We start from the raw sequence: 17,385 nt of genomic DNA, 5'->3' as shown, positions 1-17,385 counted from the left end.
GAAGTGGACATAGTCATCATGACGTCAACCATTGGTCTGTGGACTGACATTTTTGAAGCCTCGAGTTTGGCGCCATTTTGGATTACGGCCGTCGCCATCTTTTTTTTTTTCGCAACTAATGAACGGAACTTATCATATTTGTAATGCGGAGGAGTGACGTAGAGACGCTGTATACGTCTCTGGTAGCAGCAGCGACCTGTCAATCACAGTAAGCCCCGCCCTAAAGCATCCCCTGCTTTATGGTCTATTTGACTCTAAATGGACCATAGTTTACCATAAACTCATGTTTACAATGTTTACTGAGGTAATAAATCAAGAGAGAAGTAGAGTCATTTTCTCATAGACTTCTATACAACCAGAGGAGTCGCCCCCTGGTGGACATGAGAGAGAATGCAAGCTTTAAGACATTTCCACATTAGCCCGAATCTTTCAAAGCCAGTTTTGAGACAGAGTTAACTGTTTGGGACTAATCTATGTCAGGAAATAAGAGAATGATAATAATGGAGCCAAATCCATCACTTGAAAGTTAAAAGTTGAACTTTGGAAAATACAACACTGTATTCAAACTAAAAATAAGTGAAGGAACATTTTTGGGGGTTAAATATAACCCTTTGATTCAGTTCTGGAATCATTTTTCACTTTCATATATATTTTTGATATTTAAGGTCTTATATTTTTCAGATTCAGATCTTATTTTTTTACAGATTCAAATATAATTTTTTTGGTTTCAAATCTGTTTATCAGTTTCAAATCTTTTTTTCACTGTAAGACTTTTGGCCTTGATCTGGGGGGGGGGGGGCGTGGCATCAACTGAGAGGGGCGTGTAATCATGAGTGACAGCATAACAAAGAAGGCTGAGGACCTTCCTCAACTAAGGTACTGCGAGAATTATGACTCAACACTTTCTATACACCATAATTCCCGTGATTGAACGTAAAAAGATTCACGCCAGTGACAAAGTTCTGTTTAGCAAGCTGTTTTAGACCCCACTTGGCACGAATCGCAGTGTAAGAGCAATAAACTATCAGATCTGATTAAACTACTTCTTAATAGTGACCGACTAATGGGGAAGTGGGGAGGAGGTCTAACGAGAAACAGGGGAAACCAATCAGAGCGAGGCAGACGATCAAATCTGGCATGAAGTGAAGTGATCAAACTTGGAGGGCTGTTTGGTGGAGGAGGGTGACGTCTTGTGGCCCTTCAGTGGAGGTGCAGCGCTGTTTGTCCCTCTGCAATGTGCTGCAACCAAAGTCAATGATCCGTGGGGCTACCTGCATTACAAACTGCTGACTCCATCAAATTTACACACATACAAATACACCTTATCCTTACTGCAGTGTTCACACTAAAGACATTATGTCATACTCAGTCATCTACTCTCTCTCTCTCTCTCTCTCTCTCTCTCTCTCACAAACCAAAATGGAAACATTGGTCTGGAATGAGACGAGAGAAGAACATGTCAGACCACACAACATGTAATTACGGTGAAAGGACTAAACAAATGTGCAGGTCAGCAGAAACTCTGAAGTTTGCAGAGCTGCAGCCGAGATGCAGTGTTGGCGGAAAAAAGAAAAAAAAAAACTCACATGGATGCATGCCATGTTGCAAAACAAATAACTGAATAAATGAAATAAAAAAAGCTTCGGATTGTTTCTACTCACAGCAGCAGCAGCTCGGTGATAAGCTGGAGTCCAACGACACCAAATGAGGAGAGCGTGTTTGGCTGTGATTAAATAATTTACAACTGAGTGGCTTCATGAACCGTGACGCTCAGATAAAGAGTACCTCAACATTCAGAGCGTTAGTAAGAGTTCTATCATTCTATCCATATATCCATCCATCTATCCATCCATCCATCCATCCATCCATCCATCCATCCATCTATCTATCTATACATCTATCTATCTATCTATCTATCTATCTATCTATACATCTATCTATCTATACATCTATCTATCTATACGTCTATCTATCTATACATCTATCTATCTATCTATCTATCTATCTATCTATCTATACATCTATCTATCTATACATCTATCTATCTATACATCTATCTATCTATCTATCTATCTATCTATCTATACATCTATCTATCTATACGTCTATCTATCTATATGTCTATCTATCTATACATCTATTTATCTATCTATCTATCTATCTATCTATACATCTATCTATCTATACATCTATCTATCTATACATCTATCTATCTATCTATCTATCTATCTATCTATCTATCTATCTATCTATCTATACATCTATCTATCTATACGTCTATCTATCTATATGTCTATCTATCTATACATCTATCTATCTATACATCTATCTATCTATACGTCTATCTATCTATACATCTATCTATCTATCTATCTATCTATCTGTCTATCTCTCTATACATCTATCTATCTATACGTCTATCTATCTATACGTCTATCTATCTATACATCTATCTATCTATACATCTATCTATCTATACGTCTATCTATCTATACATCTATCTATCTATACATCTATCTATCTATCTAACTGTTGTTCGCTCCAGATCTCTCAAACGTTGATACATGGTTCCCATTTCTGTCTACTACAAATTAAACTTACTTGGACGTCCACTACACAATCACAGATTATTTGAGTTGATGTCAAATGCAAAGAGTTACGTTATAATGAGCTACCCCAGTACTGAGGTGAGTTGTATCCATAGACTGTATATATGAGGTGGACTTAGTCATCCTGACGTCACCCGTTGGTTTGTGGACTGATGTTTTGAAGCCTCTTATAGTACTCTTATAGGTTCTCAAGATTACCAACCCTAGCTTTAAGAGAAATTGGGAGAACCTGCTCTACATGCTGGGCCTAAGCCACTAAAGATACCGTAGAGTGGGAAAATCTGGCTGTCTGGATGATTAAGAGCTGCAAATATATCAGTGTGCAGCAGCCCTTTCCCTGCTGTGAAATGTGCAATATTATTCTTTTGTCATATCACATCTTCATACTTATATATTGCTTTTCATGTATAGGTTTGAATGGCATGGCTACCTACAAAGCCACCTTGATTGCAAAGTCTCTTGATTCAATATATTTAAAGCTCTCAGAATACACAGAATAGATCAACATCCTGAAGGCGTCTTCTTAAAGGGCCAGTGTGTGAGATCTAGTGGTGTGTGGCAGATAGCAACCAACCGAAGCTTGCTCAGGCTGGCAGTAAAGCCGGCCCGAGATAACTTTTGTAACTTGACGTGACTGTCACAAATAGTTCACTGATAAAAACACTATGTTCATGTCTATAGATTTTACAAAGAAGGACAAATCACTTTAAAATGCTTTAGAAAAATGAGGTCTTAAAAATCTACATTTGAGTAAATATTTTGCAGCCACATCAAATTGTTTACGGGATATTCAAACCTTTATTTCTTTATAATGCTTTTAATACTTGACTTGTTTCTTTACAGTTCTTGTACAAAGGGAATAAAGTAGTCCATGAATATGAGATATGAGTTTACTGAGAATTACAATCCCTCCTCTCTATTGTGGAGGTTGGTTTATGACGTTTTTGCCGGGTACACCTACAGTCTGTTATGTTCAAAATGTCCCAAACAGAGGAGATGAAGGCCACAGAGGAGAAGAAGCAGCCCCCCCCCCCCCCCCCCCCCCCCCCCAGGGCAGGAATCAGCAGGTCCAGGTCAAAATCAAATCAAAAGATATTTAATAACTACAGAAGCTAAACAGTTGCAAACTGAACACACTATTAATAACACAACAAACATATAAATTCCATGAAAGTGAGGCCCCATCCGCACCACACGACAGACAGGTATGTCTGCCCCATGGTATCGAGGGGGTCTGAGCGTCTCCTGCAATTCGAAGAGCCTTTGTCCCTCCAAAGTTACATTTCTCAGCTCATCGATCAGCTCATTGATTGGCTGAAGTCCAACAAGCCCCTCCTTGGCCCTTGACCTATTGTTCTGATCTTAACACCTCACCCAGCCACTTCCCAACCCCCGCTCTCAGCAAATTCCTCACAAGTCTGTGGGCATATCTCTGAGTTACACTCGTCTTTTTGATTCTCACAGATCATTTTGTTTGTTCGCCCTCTGGCCTTTCTGAGAATAATGAGTAAAACGCCTCCGTCTCCGTCTGCGGAGTCTCACACTACGGTGGCAAGCGTGAGTATAAACAAAGCTTAAGACAAGGTAACTAGGGTTTTTATCTGTCATTGTACGACATGGTTGCACAACGAAATTTAGATTGTAGTCCCAATTTGTTACGTAGGAAAGAAAAAAACCAACTATATTATGTATGGAGGGTGGAGGATGAACTAAGGAGTCACAGCCAGAGGAAAGAAGCTTTTTTGATGTCTGGTGGTTCGGCAGCAGATAGTGCTGTATCTCTTACCCGACGGCAGCACGGTGAACAGGTTGTGGCTTGGTGGGTGTCTTCTCTTAATATCCCCTCATAGCTCTTCTCACCAATATCACTGATGCTCAGATGGGTGCGAATCAGTGGCGGGCCGTCAGGGCCTGCAAGGCCTTCTCTGCTGGCCTAAACAGAATCACAAAGTTATATCTATTTTATAATTTAATAATTTTTCTTGAATACACTACATGTATTATAATTTATAAAAATATTTTTCCCATTATCTTATCTTCTCATTGCACAGCTACTGTCTTCCTCAGTTGCTCTGCTTCCAGTGCAGCTTATTTTAAGTAGAGCTTTCATCCAATCAGATCTCACCTCTGTGTCTCTAGGTAAGAACAGAGGCCTGCAGACTCTGAAGTGCATTCAGTGCAGTTTAAGTGAATGGGGACGATATTGTTGATTGTCATAGTGTTCAACCAATCAGATCTTTAGTTTGACATGTTGGGCGTATTCTTTGACGTGTCAGAGCATGCTAGCCGGCCTATAATGACGTCAGCATTACATGCCGCTCAGTGTCCATGTGTAGCTCTGCCGCGAGGTGCAGAGTGTGCTGTGATTGGTCAGTGGGCGAGCACGTGACTATCGTGAAATGAAACTTAACAGCAGAGGCTGTTGGGTAGTGAATCACATCACGTGATGCAGCTCAGCCAATCAAATATGGGCATTCTGACCCGAGTGAGATGTACCACACACCATGACACAGGGGGCTGAGACGAGGAAAGACACTGCAGAGCAGTACGTTCAGCGTTCAAGTTGTGAAAGTAAAATCCTATGATAATTGCTTTGGGTTGCAGCTTGTCATTAAGGAATGACAGTAGATCCCACAGCCAGACCAGCTGAGAGCATTATATTTTCCTGAATTTAGGCTTTTGCATTTTCTAAATGCTCTAGCATTATTCAAACGACTCGTACTGAACAGTTTAATACGAAGATGTACATAGTTACAGCCTTAAAAATGAATAATAGCTGTGGTGCCATCATGTGGTATTTCAGCTGCAGGACAGCAGTGAAGGCCCAGGTATAAAATGCACACCTGCCACTGGTTCGAATGATGTTCTTGTGCCTTACACATCCCATGCCACTTTGTAATATTTGCAGTCAGGATGCAGCATTACCCTCTATGAAATGTACTTATTACTATATCGTCATACCACACACCTTTGTACTTATGTATTGCTGCACATGCATGGACATTGTGTGACATGACTACCTGTATAACCAGAAGTACAGCTCCTATGTCAACATAGCTAATGTATGCAGAAAGTCAATATACACAGTGATGTTCAGGATTCTCTCCATCGATTTTGATATCACACCACACCTTCTGACCACCGTTCCTCAATTTATAATGTTCATGTGACTCAGCAGTTTCAGTCACGATGCCCGATGTGTTTCAAGTGGGCGGGGCCTATGCACGTCACTATATCGGTACCTAATAATAATTTTCGGTACCTAATAATAATTTTCATAAAACATCATCACCTCAGCCTTCTTCCCTCTTCCTCCCTGTCATCATAAGGTTTATTGATAAGAGATGGTACTAAATTCTACCTGAGCTGCACCACGTGGACGAGTCTGTGTAGACTGGGGGGGGGGCGTCTGGTCTGGTGGATCTATTTCTACAAGGACGGAACAGGAGGTCCCACGTGTGACTGGCTTGATGCTCCTCTTCAGGAGATAAAAGCAGGAGATCAGAGGAGGAGAACATCCCCCGGAAGGAAGCATCTTCGCTCGGATCATTTCACATTCTGTGCCTTTTTTTTAACAGACATAAAACGTTTTTTTGCCAGGTTTCATCCTCACCGAGTAGACCCAGCCTCTGCATCCCCTGTCTCCAGCGTTTTTTTTTTTTTTAATTCCCGCACCGGTGTTTTGGATGTGTCGGCCGACCGCAGCGCTGTGCGCGGTGCTGAGCGCCTGTCTCTGCGCGGCGCATCTGTGCGCGGCGGGGAGAAGCCAGCAGCTCAATCACCGACCGGTCATCGGTAAGATTCAGCCCCGTGAACGGGCTTCTGTGTGTCCGTCCGTCTCCGTGCACAGAGAGAGAGAGACTGTCGGATTATGACTGCTGTTATGTAACTCTAACCGAGAACGTTCGAGAAAAGGTGTGCCTGTGTTGAAAGAGAGAGAGAGAGAGAGAGAGAGAGAGAGAGAGAGTTTGGGCAGGTTATTAGAATATCATAATATATCAAAATCAGCCAATCCTGTCCGTCTTCTAGCTGCTTCTATGAATGCACAATTTTAAAAATACCGGCATCACAAACCAGCTCCCTAGAGTTGTAGTTATTATCGCCATTCAATCAAATGACACACGCCAGATGTCCACATCTGTATTTTCAATGTTGTGTTTCAACACGAAAAAAAATACCCCAAAAATATGTGACCTGCAAATACCGGAAGTATTTCTTACACTTTTTCTTGCTAGAATTCTTTTTTTTTTCATGCTTTATTTGTCTTTGTGTCTGTCTCATAATTGTTAGGGTGACTTGTGCAAATGTGTGCTATTACACAGTCGGCCTGTTCAGTAATCCATCCATGTGTAGATCAGTTTGTTTTTTTAAAGATATAAGTCTTGTTTTTTGTCTCCGTTCCTCTCTAGGTGTGTTGGCGCAGGAAAATATTCCAGGAGACCAGTTTGCTCGTGGCTCATCATACATTGCGGCGTCCTATGTGAAATACCTGGAGGGAGCCGGAGCGAGGGTTGTACCCATCAGGTACAACATCCAGATGTGAAATCTCTCTCATGGCTGTCTGGTGTAGCAGCCAGACTGGATTCAGCTGTAGTATAGCGGGCTCTGGGGCCACTTTTAGCTGCAGGGTGTTAACCAGTTTATCTTTAAAACATATGTGTGCCGTCATCTTTAAGATCCCATTAAGTCCAGTGCATGCATTCCCAGGTGCCCGGGTTTCAACATATAGTTAGGACCTGCTTCATGTCTTCAACTACAGTTATTTAAAGTTTGAATCCTTAAGATTTAGGGTCCTGTGGCACGTGTAATTCAATCCTCCAGAAAACACTCTTGTCTTGTAGACAACTTTAACTGATTACATCCAGTCTACCCCCAGAGACAGATACAATGCATTCCCTGTGGCTGCTTCACAAGTCACCTCAGTGTGGGGGGGGGGGGGGGGGGGGGGGGGCTTCTTCTGGCTGGTTTCTGGGCTCAAACACTTTGCATTGTGATGTAAACAAGCAGATAGTTTTCCCTTTGTGTCTCCTTTAATGGGCCATTTCCTTCGACAAAACGTTACAAAACAAAGAAGAGAGCCCATGTGGTTCTCAGCACGAACAGAAGCTCCGATTACAAAGTAGATGAGTTCTCAACGAACAAGAAGAAAGTCTGAATAAATCAATTTTAAGGCTTTTTTGGTCTCATGCTTGAAACAAATATATGGCACGATCATTTACTTTATATAAAGGATATTGGTTCATTAGATAAAGCATTGATAACATCCTTGTTGTATATTATGATACAATGACAAAACAAAGGCCACTTTAGCGACAGTCAAACAGTCGAACAATTAATACTCATTTAATCTGCTCTAATCAATATTTTCAAATAACAATAGATCAAATCACTGTGTAATGTATCGGCTTTTTTCGGTCACCAGAATCAATCGCACAGAAGAAGAATATGCTAACACCTTCTCCTCGATAAATGGGTGAGTAAACTGGAGTTCTCTTGTTGTCATCACAACAGTTTGTATTGGTAAGTTTAGCAATGTCTTTGTCTATTACGGCACAGTTGTCGATCTTTAATCTGGTCAAAGGCTTCAAACCGCAGGTTTTGGAAAACTGTGCAAAGTGTAAATGTATATGAACAGCAGATTTCCGGCCACTGCTTTTCTGCTGAGAGAAGTTGTGCTTTTTACAACAGAATATTGTTCAAAGCTGTCAATGCACATCAGTAAAGTCCCATTAGTTTGGATAGACGCTGTCTAAGTCAACTTACAGTTATTTGCATTACAGAAATAAGGAAACATCAATGGTCTATGGCTTCACTCTTTTAGCTGTGTATACTGTAAATTACATTCTGTAAAATGTAAGCGCATATGTTGCACTCATCATGACTCATGTTTCGACACATGAAAACTGTCTAAAGGTGACGTCAGTGATGCCGTAGGCGAGATTTCCAATCCTGTACAGCCTAAACGTAAACAGTGTGTGATTTCCTCAGGTTGCTGCTGCCGGGAGGAGACGTAGATCTTCAAACGTCGCAGTTCAGTCGAGCAGCCAGGATCTTCTACAGACTGGCTCTGAAGGTAAGATATAAAACATCTGACTCGTTCAACTGACTGCCGAGTAGGGATGGGCATCGTTGGGATTTGATCGATAGTCGTGCTCTCATTGATGCTCTTACCGGTTCTTATTGATTATTTTCTGAGAAGAAAAAAACAATTAATTAAGAAATGATTCGACATTATTCTTGTATGTAAAAAAAATATTTCTTGAAATACATTTGCAGTCAAACAATTACCTCAGTGATTATCTTTCATTGATTATCACACCAACTCACACGAGTACAAACACGACGCTGTGAAGACAAACTAGTCAGCGTGATGGCGTTTAGTCGTCTTATTTAGCCACTTGTTGGCTACCGCCTTTTTAAAGACATGAAGAAGCTTCAAAATGTACAAGAAGGGGAATTTATTGACGTCTTTATGTCATAACAAGACGTTATAGATATTATTTCAGACTGTTGGAGCCACATTGAGCCTCAGCTGTACTTGGTGTGCGGCCGTATGAGATGGAAGCACTTGGATCGTAGGTGTAAGTAGAGTTACATCGCTCCTTCCTCGTTGATAGATTCTCATTCCTCACTCTCCTGTCCTCTGCAGGCCAACGATGCCAGGGACTACTTCCCTATCTGGGGAACTTGTCAGGGCTTCCAGCAGCTGTCTGTCCTCACAGCCAACAAAAACCTGCTCACCCTCACCGACACCAAGGCCGTGGCTCTACCGCTCACTCTAACACCAGGTATTCTTCTCTTCCTGTCCTCTGCTCTATTTCTTAGTTATTATTCTTCAATAGCCCCCTTTCTTTATGCTGTTTTCCTCGTCACGAGACGTTTACACTTACCTCTTATTCTTTTTTGTCAAGCAAACTTTAGAGAGAGTTAATATATGCTTCACTCAAATTTCCTAATAGGCTGTTGGTGGCAGATAATGTCTTATAGAGATGTATTTAAAACATCAACTAGTTTTAGAGTCTATGAGAGTCTATGGAGCAGAACCAGATAGTTGTCTGTCACGGTTTGGAGCTGGCCGATGCTACGATATCATTGGCCAGTCAGCATTTGAGGGGCGGGACTCAGCAAAGGGTCAACTGAGACAAAATCCTTTTTTGATTGTGGCCACAAGTTGGAAATTGACTGAATCGAGAAAGTCTTTGTGAGTTTTTTAGTTACATATGAACACCTGTTGCATCCTCACACGTATGAGATCTTAAGAAAAGTTACTCCTTTTCGTGCAGTTTTCCTACGAAAGTCCAGCAACGCGTGTCGTTACGTACAAGCAGTCTTTTCAAAATAAACTTCCGTCTTCACAGGAAACTACTCAGTTAGGTTTAGACAACAAAAATACTTAGTTAGGTTTAGGAAAAGATTGTAGTTTGGGTTAAAAGGGTATAGAAGTACGAAAGTTACGTGACAAATACATCAACTTCTCTTTTTACATGCGGGGAACAAACAGCGGCCTCCTGGCTGAAGGATCGCTGGTAGTTGCTCCCTGAATATATAGGAATCCTTTTATTTATGACATTTTAACGTTGGATTCTCATCATAACAATCCTACCTTTATAAGAAAGTATATCTAATATCCTGTTGTGCTTAATGTGGGACAATCAGGTTAGTTCTCAGGTAAAGGAGATGTGACACCTTTTTATCTTTACTGAATTGTTACACTGAGTTTGTTGTACACTGTCACTCTAGTTGTCTCAAATATTTCTTACATCATCAAATAAATATCCTCTAGAAATATTAATTATTTCAGCATTATATTAACTATAATATTATATTGCATTTCTTCCAAAATTATCCAGTTATCTGAATGACTGACTTGTATTTCTTTGATTTTCACACTTAAGGGGGATTTCATTTATTGAAATCCTTCTAGAAAATTACTAAAAGAGCAAAGATTCCTAACTTCCAGTAGCTACCAAACTGTGGTGGGTATTCGACCCACAGCGGTATCACTCATGGTGCTCAATGTGGTTAAATGTGGGCGGATCCCATGCAAATGAGCCTGAACATTGCTCTCCTTACCCTGAAACCACATGTGGCTAGCCTTTATCTCTGACCCTGCTGTCAAATGACTTATTCCAATTGTAAAGATGTATTAAACAACTCTTTCTAACTATCATTAAATGTAACTTACCTTCTCCTGTGCTGTGTGAACTGCTTCTCTGGACCTCCTGCCTCGCCACAATCCGGTGTCCGTCCCCTTTAGCGGCCCAGTCCAGCCGTCTCTTCCGAAGTTTCCCCAAAGACCTGCTGCAGTCTCTGGCCGAGGAAAACATCACCTCCAACTTCCACAGCTGGAGTCTGTCTATGCAGGTATTTTTTGCTCCCCTTCTCTCATTTCCCTTCTTCGTTTTCTTCTCCTTCTTCTTTTTTTAAGGTGCATGTGTCAGAATTCTTCAAACAAAGTGTTTGTCGGATCATCAAATAGCATCCAACCCCCCCTTTCCTCACACTGTTCTGACTTGGAGGCTGCATCTACCTAGAAATCTGTAGAGCACTTTTCAAACAATAATCACAAGCTTTCCAAAGTTAGGAAATTCACACAACGTAAGCAGCTTTTTTTCCAATAAACAACCAAAACAGATCCATCAGTGAGACGCTTTTACTTCTTGCAAATGAAGGACTTTGCTCCAGGAAATGTCAAAGATAATTGTTTGTGGACAGCAGAGATTAAACAATACTGGATGTGTTTTCATCTTGTTAAGTCGTGTGAAGGTGTTTGGTTTTTTGCAAACCAAAGATCATGGGTTTGAATCCCATTCACACCTTCAAAGCCGACAGGAGCTGTCAGTGCCTCTTTATGATGAATGAGATGGAGATTAAGTGTGAAGGCGTGGTGGCCAAGTGGTAAGGCGTTGGTCTCGTAAACCAAAGATCATGGGTTCAACCCCCATCCATGCCTGGTGGTATCAATTTCTTTGTGTTATTAAATTAATCTCAAAGATCAATTCATTGAAATGACAAGCTCCATATCTAGTTCATAACGAGCTTGTCATTTCAAGCAGTCAGTGATCATTCATGTGACATCAGTAATATAAGGTTTTGAGTGCGGCTCAGTTCAGGCTGGTCTCTTCCAGCTTTCGTAGCATAGCCTACAAAACATAATGCACTTTGGGATATTCGTTGATATCCCAAAATACTTTTGTATGTTATCCACGTAATCATGAACGAGGAAGTAAAAGGGCCGCAAAAGCACACACAAGGCTGGTTTTAGGGAAGGTGGTTAGGTCCAACAAACAGTGATCCATCAAGCCAGAAGATCGCTGTTTGCTCCCCGATCATTTTCAGCATGCAAACCAGGAAGTTCTGAGGCGTGGTGGCCAAGTGGTGAGGCGTTGGTCTCGTAATCCAAATATCATGGGTTCAATCCCCATCCATGCCTTATAAGGAGCTTGCACATCTCTTTGTGATCCTAAATTAATTGTATAGTTGATGGATTTGAGAAGTGAACTCTACTATGATGTGTCTGCTATCTTTCAGTGAGAATACTGTACGATGTGTTCCTAGCAAACGAAGCCAGTTGTGCAAAGCACCCTGAATATCAGGGAAAAACAAAGTGGTGTCAGCATGATTCAGATCTGAAGTATTTGTGACTTGGTTCATGCTAAACACTGTTTAGAAGTGGGCGTGGTGGCCAAGTGGTAAGGCGTTGGTCTCGTAAACCAAAGATCATGGGTTCAACCCCCATCCACACCTTTGATAAGTTGTAAATGTCTCATGTAGGAGTACTGATTCAGTGGAGCACCACACTCCACTGAATTTGTTGAACATTGTTTTCTTTATTTTCCATGCAGAAGGAGCAAATTCACTTCAGGGCTTCAAAAACTATATTAATATATTTAAGTCAAGACCTAAAATCTCTGCCTTTGAACCAACAGAACTACAGCCGAAATAGCAAGCTGAAGAGGTTTTACAAGGTCCTGTCCACTAACAATGATGGGAAGAAAGAATTCATCTCCACCATGGAAGGTACCATTACTCCCTGACTACTTTGCAGTTTAAATGTTGTATTATTTCATGTTGTTCACTAGTGCACATGATGCAACAGATAGCTACTGTGATTTCAGCTAGATGGCACCATCACCTCATAACTGAACTGGTGTTTTGATTAATGATAATAATGAGGGTGATGCTGATTATTCTGGTTCTCCTCAGCCTACCGCTACCCATTTTATGCAGTGCAGTGGCATCCAGAGAAAAGCTCCTATGAGTGGGTAGATAAGCCGGGCATGATTCACTCCACCGCTGCTGTAGCAGCCTGCTTCTACACTGGCAGCTTCTTTGTCTCTGAAGGTAACGTGTGGTACCTCTACATGCTTTTATTACCCCAGCTTATCAGGTTGTTACTATTTATTTCATAGCAGAATATATCCAAAATACTAGGTCACTGATTTCACAGGAATTTGATGGAAATTAGGCCGTGGGCCACAAAGATCTGATTAGTTTGCTACATAACTCCTGATGCAAAACAATAACTATTTACAATTATAACTATGTGTTAAGACAAACCCATCATTGAATGATTTCTGACGATACAGTTATTGCTGTTACTCTGTCTGTTTTTACAACGTGATGTGGCGTTTAGTACTATACAAATTAAATGTGTTATTATTATCTTCATCAGCAGATGGAGTTTGACGAGTTCTATTAGAATTTCAGAAGGAAGCAGCAGCTGTAAGTTTCTTAATGCTCCTTTTTTTCTCCTCTCTTTCTTCTTTCCTCTCTTTCTCCCCTTCAGCCATGAAGAACCGGCACCACTTCTCCAGCCCCAAGGAGGAAGAGCGAGGTCTCATCTATAACTTCTCTCCCGTCTACAGAGGCGCTGAAGGCATCTTAGTGCAGAACTATTACTTTGATTGATTGACAGCAGGGAAGGCGAAACGCACTCGGTCAAGTCACAATTTGTCATAAGTGGAGGAAGTTTAAAACAAACATCAAGTCAGTAATTAGCAGCTAAGCGTAGCTGATTAGCACAGTTATATGAAATGCAGAGGTGCCGACAGGACAGTGATGAAATGAAGTGATGAATGACACAAGAAGTCAAAAATAAAAAGGGATAAAGCGAAATGTTGATGATATGATGCTGTCTATCCAAATCACCTTAGAGTGTGATGATTTGCTTTTTTAATGGGTTTGTCTGACCGGCTCAAAAAGTGACAGTAGTAACATTGAAGGGACTATATTCTATCTCCAGTTATTTAGGTCCAATAATTCAATTAATTTAAACTAATGATGATAATAGTGATAGACACTTTGTGAAGAAAAATAAGATACAATTTCAAATATCCGATTGTTTAATACACCAAAAAAACACACCCTGTGTGTTTAAAATGCTTTACTGGATGCCTCTACTGGTGTTTGACACTATTACATTTCATCCGTCTCCTGAAATCAACCACATGAGGATCAACATTCAAAACCACTCAAGTTGCCTCAAGTACGCAGTCACCCACACCAATAATTTCCCAAATCACTGCCAGTTTGGTTTTGGTATTTCCTTTGTTTTGTTTCTGTCCCTGTAAACATGTTTCTCTGGCTTTCTGGAGACAACGTAGTCAATAAAAATCGTCACCTCAGCACATAATGTTGGTTTTGTTTGATGAGAAACAAGTTCCCTACGTTGAGCACCTCCTGTCTACAATTAGTTTTTTTATCTCAGAGTGTGAATAATAAAACAAGAACATGATACCTCTGACAAATGAGACACTATAGGCAGGCTGTGCTTTTACAGCATTCGTAGTAAAACCTAGGAAAAGTATGTGATCAACGTAATCATGAACCAGGAAGTATAAAGCAAAAAGTCGTACTGGGATGCAGGACGGGAGGTGAAGGTGGAGGCGTCAAATAAACACTGGTCTTTCCTCCAGGAAACCAGCGAGCAAAACGAGAAGTCAGCGTTCGTTAATTTGTCACGTAACTTAAGTAAAACGTTATTTTAACCCACACCACAATCTGTCCCTAAACCTAACCAAGTAGTTTTGTTGCCTTAAACTAACTAAGTTGTTTCCTGTAATGATGGAAGTTTATTTTGAAAAGACCGTAATCATGTAACCATAATATGTGTTGCTGGACATTAGTAGGAAAACGCACAAAGAATGAGGAGTAACTTTTCGTAAAATATCATATGAACCTTTGAAGGATACATTTAACTAGGCGTGCCTCAATTAACAACTCCATCTGCAGATGCCACTTTAAAATAAAATGTTACTTCTAACCCAAACACAGAGTTTTACAAGATTACAAACTGCCCAGTGCCTCAGTGGGAGGGATTGTTAGTCTCCTTTAGCTCTGAAAAGCCTTTGTTTGGTCAGTTCAGACAACAGATAACTGATAAACACTGATGTTCCCCTGTCGTGTTTGATCATCAGCAAGACGCTGCTGAAGGTCTAGAATGTGACGCTGTAACATTCTCTCCGTATTCCTTCCTCCTTTATGTATTATTGTTATCCTACAGTAGTTCTTCATCCCTCATATGCAGTATTCAGTGCCTGCAAATGAGAAATGAAAGAACTACAGTCATATTTTCATGAAATTGATATCAATGATCACAAACCTCTTTAGATGAGTCTTGAGAAAGAGTTCATCTTTACATGATTGTATTCTTGTGTGTCTCTGTCGGCATTTTAACGCGTTTACTCCAAAAGAGTATTTTGTATGTTATGTCGTCAGAGATGCTATATCTCTACAGATTATCAGGTTTTTACATTAAAACATTTGTTTTTCAATTTTACAGTCGGCAGATTTCAGTAAAGCTAAATCAATTACATTCTCATCAAACAAAGGGGTTAAAAAACCTGAAAACATTGTTTTCTCAACATTGCTGTTTATGGGAAAAGTGGAAAAATCTGTTTAAAATCAGTACATTTTGAAATGTAACCTTGAATGTTTAACGCTGTGGCTTTTTGTTCATCAGTCACCGTTCTAAAACCAGTAAACCAAACCAATGAGTTTTATCAAACAAATAACTTGATTTTTATTTTTCAGTCTGGTTTAAACGATCTTGTGTCACCACAATGGAATGTTATGTTAATTGCTGCAAGAAAAGTCATCCGGTGAAAAGTACAGCCAAAGTAAAAATGAATGAATAAAAATCCAATATTTCCTGTTTTTGTTTTGTTTTATTAACAATGAGTCCTACAAACTGAAGTATTTGTCCAAATCCTGCTTTAGAGCATTTTGTATTACATGTACTTGCTCAACTCAGTGGTTTTACACACATTGATTGCACAGCTGATTGTTAAGGTTTTGCTTGTTTGTTTAACCATCCGACGGATAATCAGACGATAAAGGCAGTGAAGCAAAGCTCAGTGCTTCTAATATCCTTTGTTTCCTCTTAAAAGAAGAAATCTGCAGATTAACTGTAAATCCCAACATCTGTCTGACTTCTAAAAAGAGTGAAATTAACACAATTCACCTTCATCCTGCTACAAAAACAACAGCTTTAACACGTCAAACGCCACTTTTTAAAGGATTACGGTCTTTGCTGTTTCCACTTTTGGAAATCTAGTCAAATGTTAAATCGACAAAATTTGTTATTTCCAATCTCTTTCCAAACTGTGATTGGCATTTGACCCAAAGCAGCAGTAACATCATTTGTTTCATTTCGTTTAATATTGTATCGTTTCGTTTTGTATCTCTTTGTTTCGTATCTTATTTTATCGTGACGCAACGCATGAAAGCATGAAAGAGCATGGAAGTCAGTGCCGGAACTGACTGACAGATGCGGTTTAATTTTTAAAAATGAAAGATTTTAAAGAGTAAATCCACCCAGGTTCCTCACAAGTGTCACGGCGTGGTGGCCAAGTGGTAAGGCGTTAGTCTCGTAAACTAAAAATCATGGGTTCAACCCCCATCCATGCCTGGCTTTTAAACACCTCAAAATCTGTGTGACGCTTTATGGGACATCAGGAACGTACGTTATGGTCGCACTCCAGCGCAAGCTGCTATTTGTTGAATAAATCTCAGCTCAACACTTGAATAAAAGCAGCTGATTCACGCTCTGTATTTGCTATGTAAAAAACTCACCCCATAGCATCAAGTCACCATCTGTTAGTTTGTCCAGACAAGTACTCATCAAATAAAGTGTTTGTTGCATCGTCAAACGGCAACGAAAACCTGCTTTGCAAGGAAAGTAGCACTAAGTGGAACTAAACAAATCCCCGAACATCGTGGCAATGAGACACCTCTTTGAAAGTGCTTGTGTGAGGGCGTGGTGGCCAAGTGGTAAGGCGTTGGTCTCGTAAACCAAAGATCATGGGTTCAACCCCCATCCATGCCTTATAAGGTCCACAGAATATTAAATTGTTTGTCTTCTAAAAGGAACCACATCAATACATCCATCCATGTCTAGATCAAAAGGAGCTGTCATTGATCCTTTATGTGACATCAGAAACACAAGTTTTTGAGTGTGGCTCAGTTCAGGCTCGTCTCTTCCAGCTATAAGTCATAAAACTGGGCAGTATTATAAAAAAATATGTATGGGGACCATTTGCGACAATGAAACAAGCATAACTTGCTGATTTTATGGCGTGGTGGCCAAGTGGTAAGGCGTTGGTCTCGTAAACCAAAGATCATGGGTTCAACCCCCATCCATGCCTAGAACTCAAGTTCTTTGTGATCTGAAATGGGAAATCCTACCAATAACAAAGTGCGTTGTTATGAAAAACATGCAAATGGTTAATACAACAATTGTTGCATCTTGTTCTCCTCAACCTAAAGCTACCCA

General features: G+C 40.4%; 1 protein-coding gene and 7 non-coding genes across 8 annotated transcripts; 7 read left to right on the top strand and 1 right to left on the bottom strand.

Moving 5' to 3' along the window:
- Positions 1–6,016: 6,016 nt before the first annotated feature.
- Positions 6,017–13,520, top strand: LOC142954865 (gamma-glutamyl hydrolase). The gene is made up of 9 exons (XM_076096145.1): positions 6,017–6,404; positions 7,019–7,133; positions 8,032–8,082; positions 8,598–8,682; positions 9,259–9,397; positions 10,867–10,973; positions 12,539–12,629; positions 12,816–12,953; positions 13,399–13,520. The coding sequence occupies exons 1-9, from the start codon at positions 6,296–6,298 to the stop codon at positions 13,518–13,520; spliced, it is 957 nt and encodes a 318-aa protein (XP_075952260.1). The 5' UTR covers positions 6,017–6,295.
- LOC142955034 (U7 small nuclear RNA) lies at positions 10,504–10,560 on the bottom strand. The gene has a single exon (XR_012955784.1). It is a non-coding gene; the product is annotated as a U7 small nuclear RNA (small nuclear RNA).
- Positions 11,491–11,562, top strand: trnat-cgu (transfer RNA threonine (anticodon CGU)). Its single transcript has one exon. It is a non-coding gene; the product is annotated as a tRNA-Thr (tRNA).
- On the top strand, positions 11,971–12,042 carry trnat-cgu (transfer RNA threonine (anticodon CGU)). Its single transcript has one exon. It is a non-coding gene; the product is annotated as a tRNA-Thr (tRNA).
- On the top strand, positions 12,285–12,356 carry trnat-cgu (transfer RNA threonine (anticodon CGU)). The gene has a single exon. It is a non-coding gene; the product is annotated as a tRNA-Thr (tRNA).
- Positions 13,521–16,449: 2,929 nt separating the features above from the next.
- Positions 16,450–16,521, top strand: trnat-cgu (transfer RNA threonine (anticodon CGU)). Its single transcript has one exon. It is a non-coding gene; the product is annotated as a tRNA-Thr (tRNA).
- Positions 16,522–16,866: 345 nt separating this feature from the next.
- On the top strand, positions 16,867–16,938 carry trnat-cgu (transfer RNA threonine (anticodon CGU)). The gene has a single exon. It is a non-coding gene; the product is annotated as a tRNA-Thr (tRNA).
- Positions 16,939–17,185: 247 nt separating this feature from the next.
- On the top strand, positions 17,186–17,257 carry trnat-cgu (transfer RNA threonine (anticodon CGU)). Its single transcript has one exon. It is a non-coding gene; the product is annotated as a tRNA-Thr (tRNA).
- Positions 17,258–17,385: the final 128 nt, after the last annotated feature.

This window comes from Anarhichas minor, unplaced genomic scaffold (genome assembly GCF_050575085.1).
Source record: "Anarhichas minor isolate MPS153535 unplaced genomic scaffold, ASM5057508v1 ptg000021l, whole genome shotgun sequence".
Taxonomy (NCBI): domain Eukaryota; kingdom Metazoa; phylum Chordata; class Actinopteri; order Perciformes; family Anarhichadidae; genus Anarhichas; species Anarhichas minor.
The sequence above is the reverse complement of the archived record's forward strand: the minus strand, read 5'-3'. Positions and strand labels throughout refer to the sequence as shown.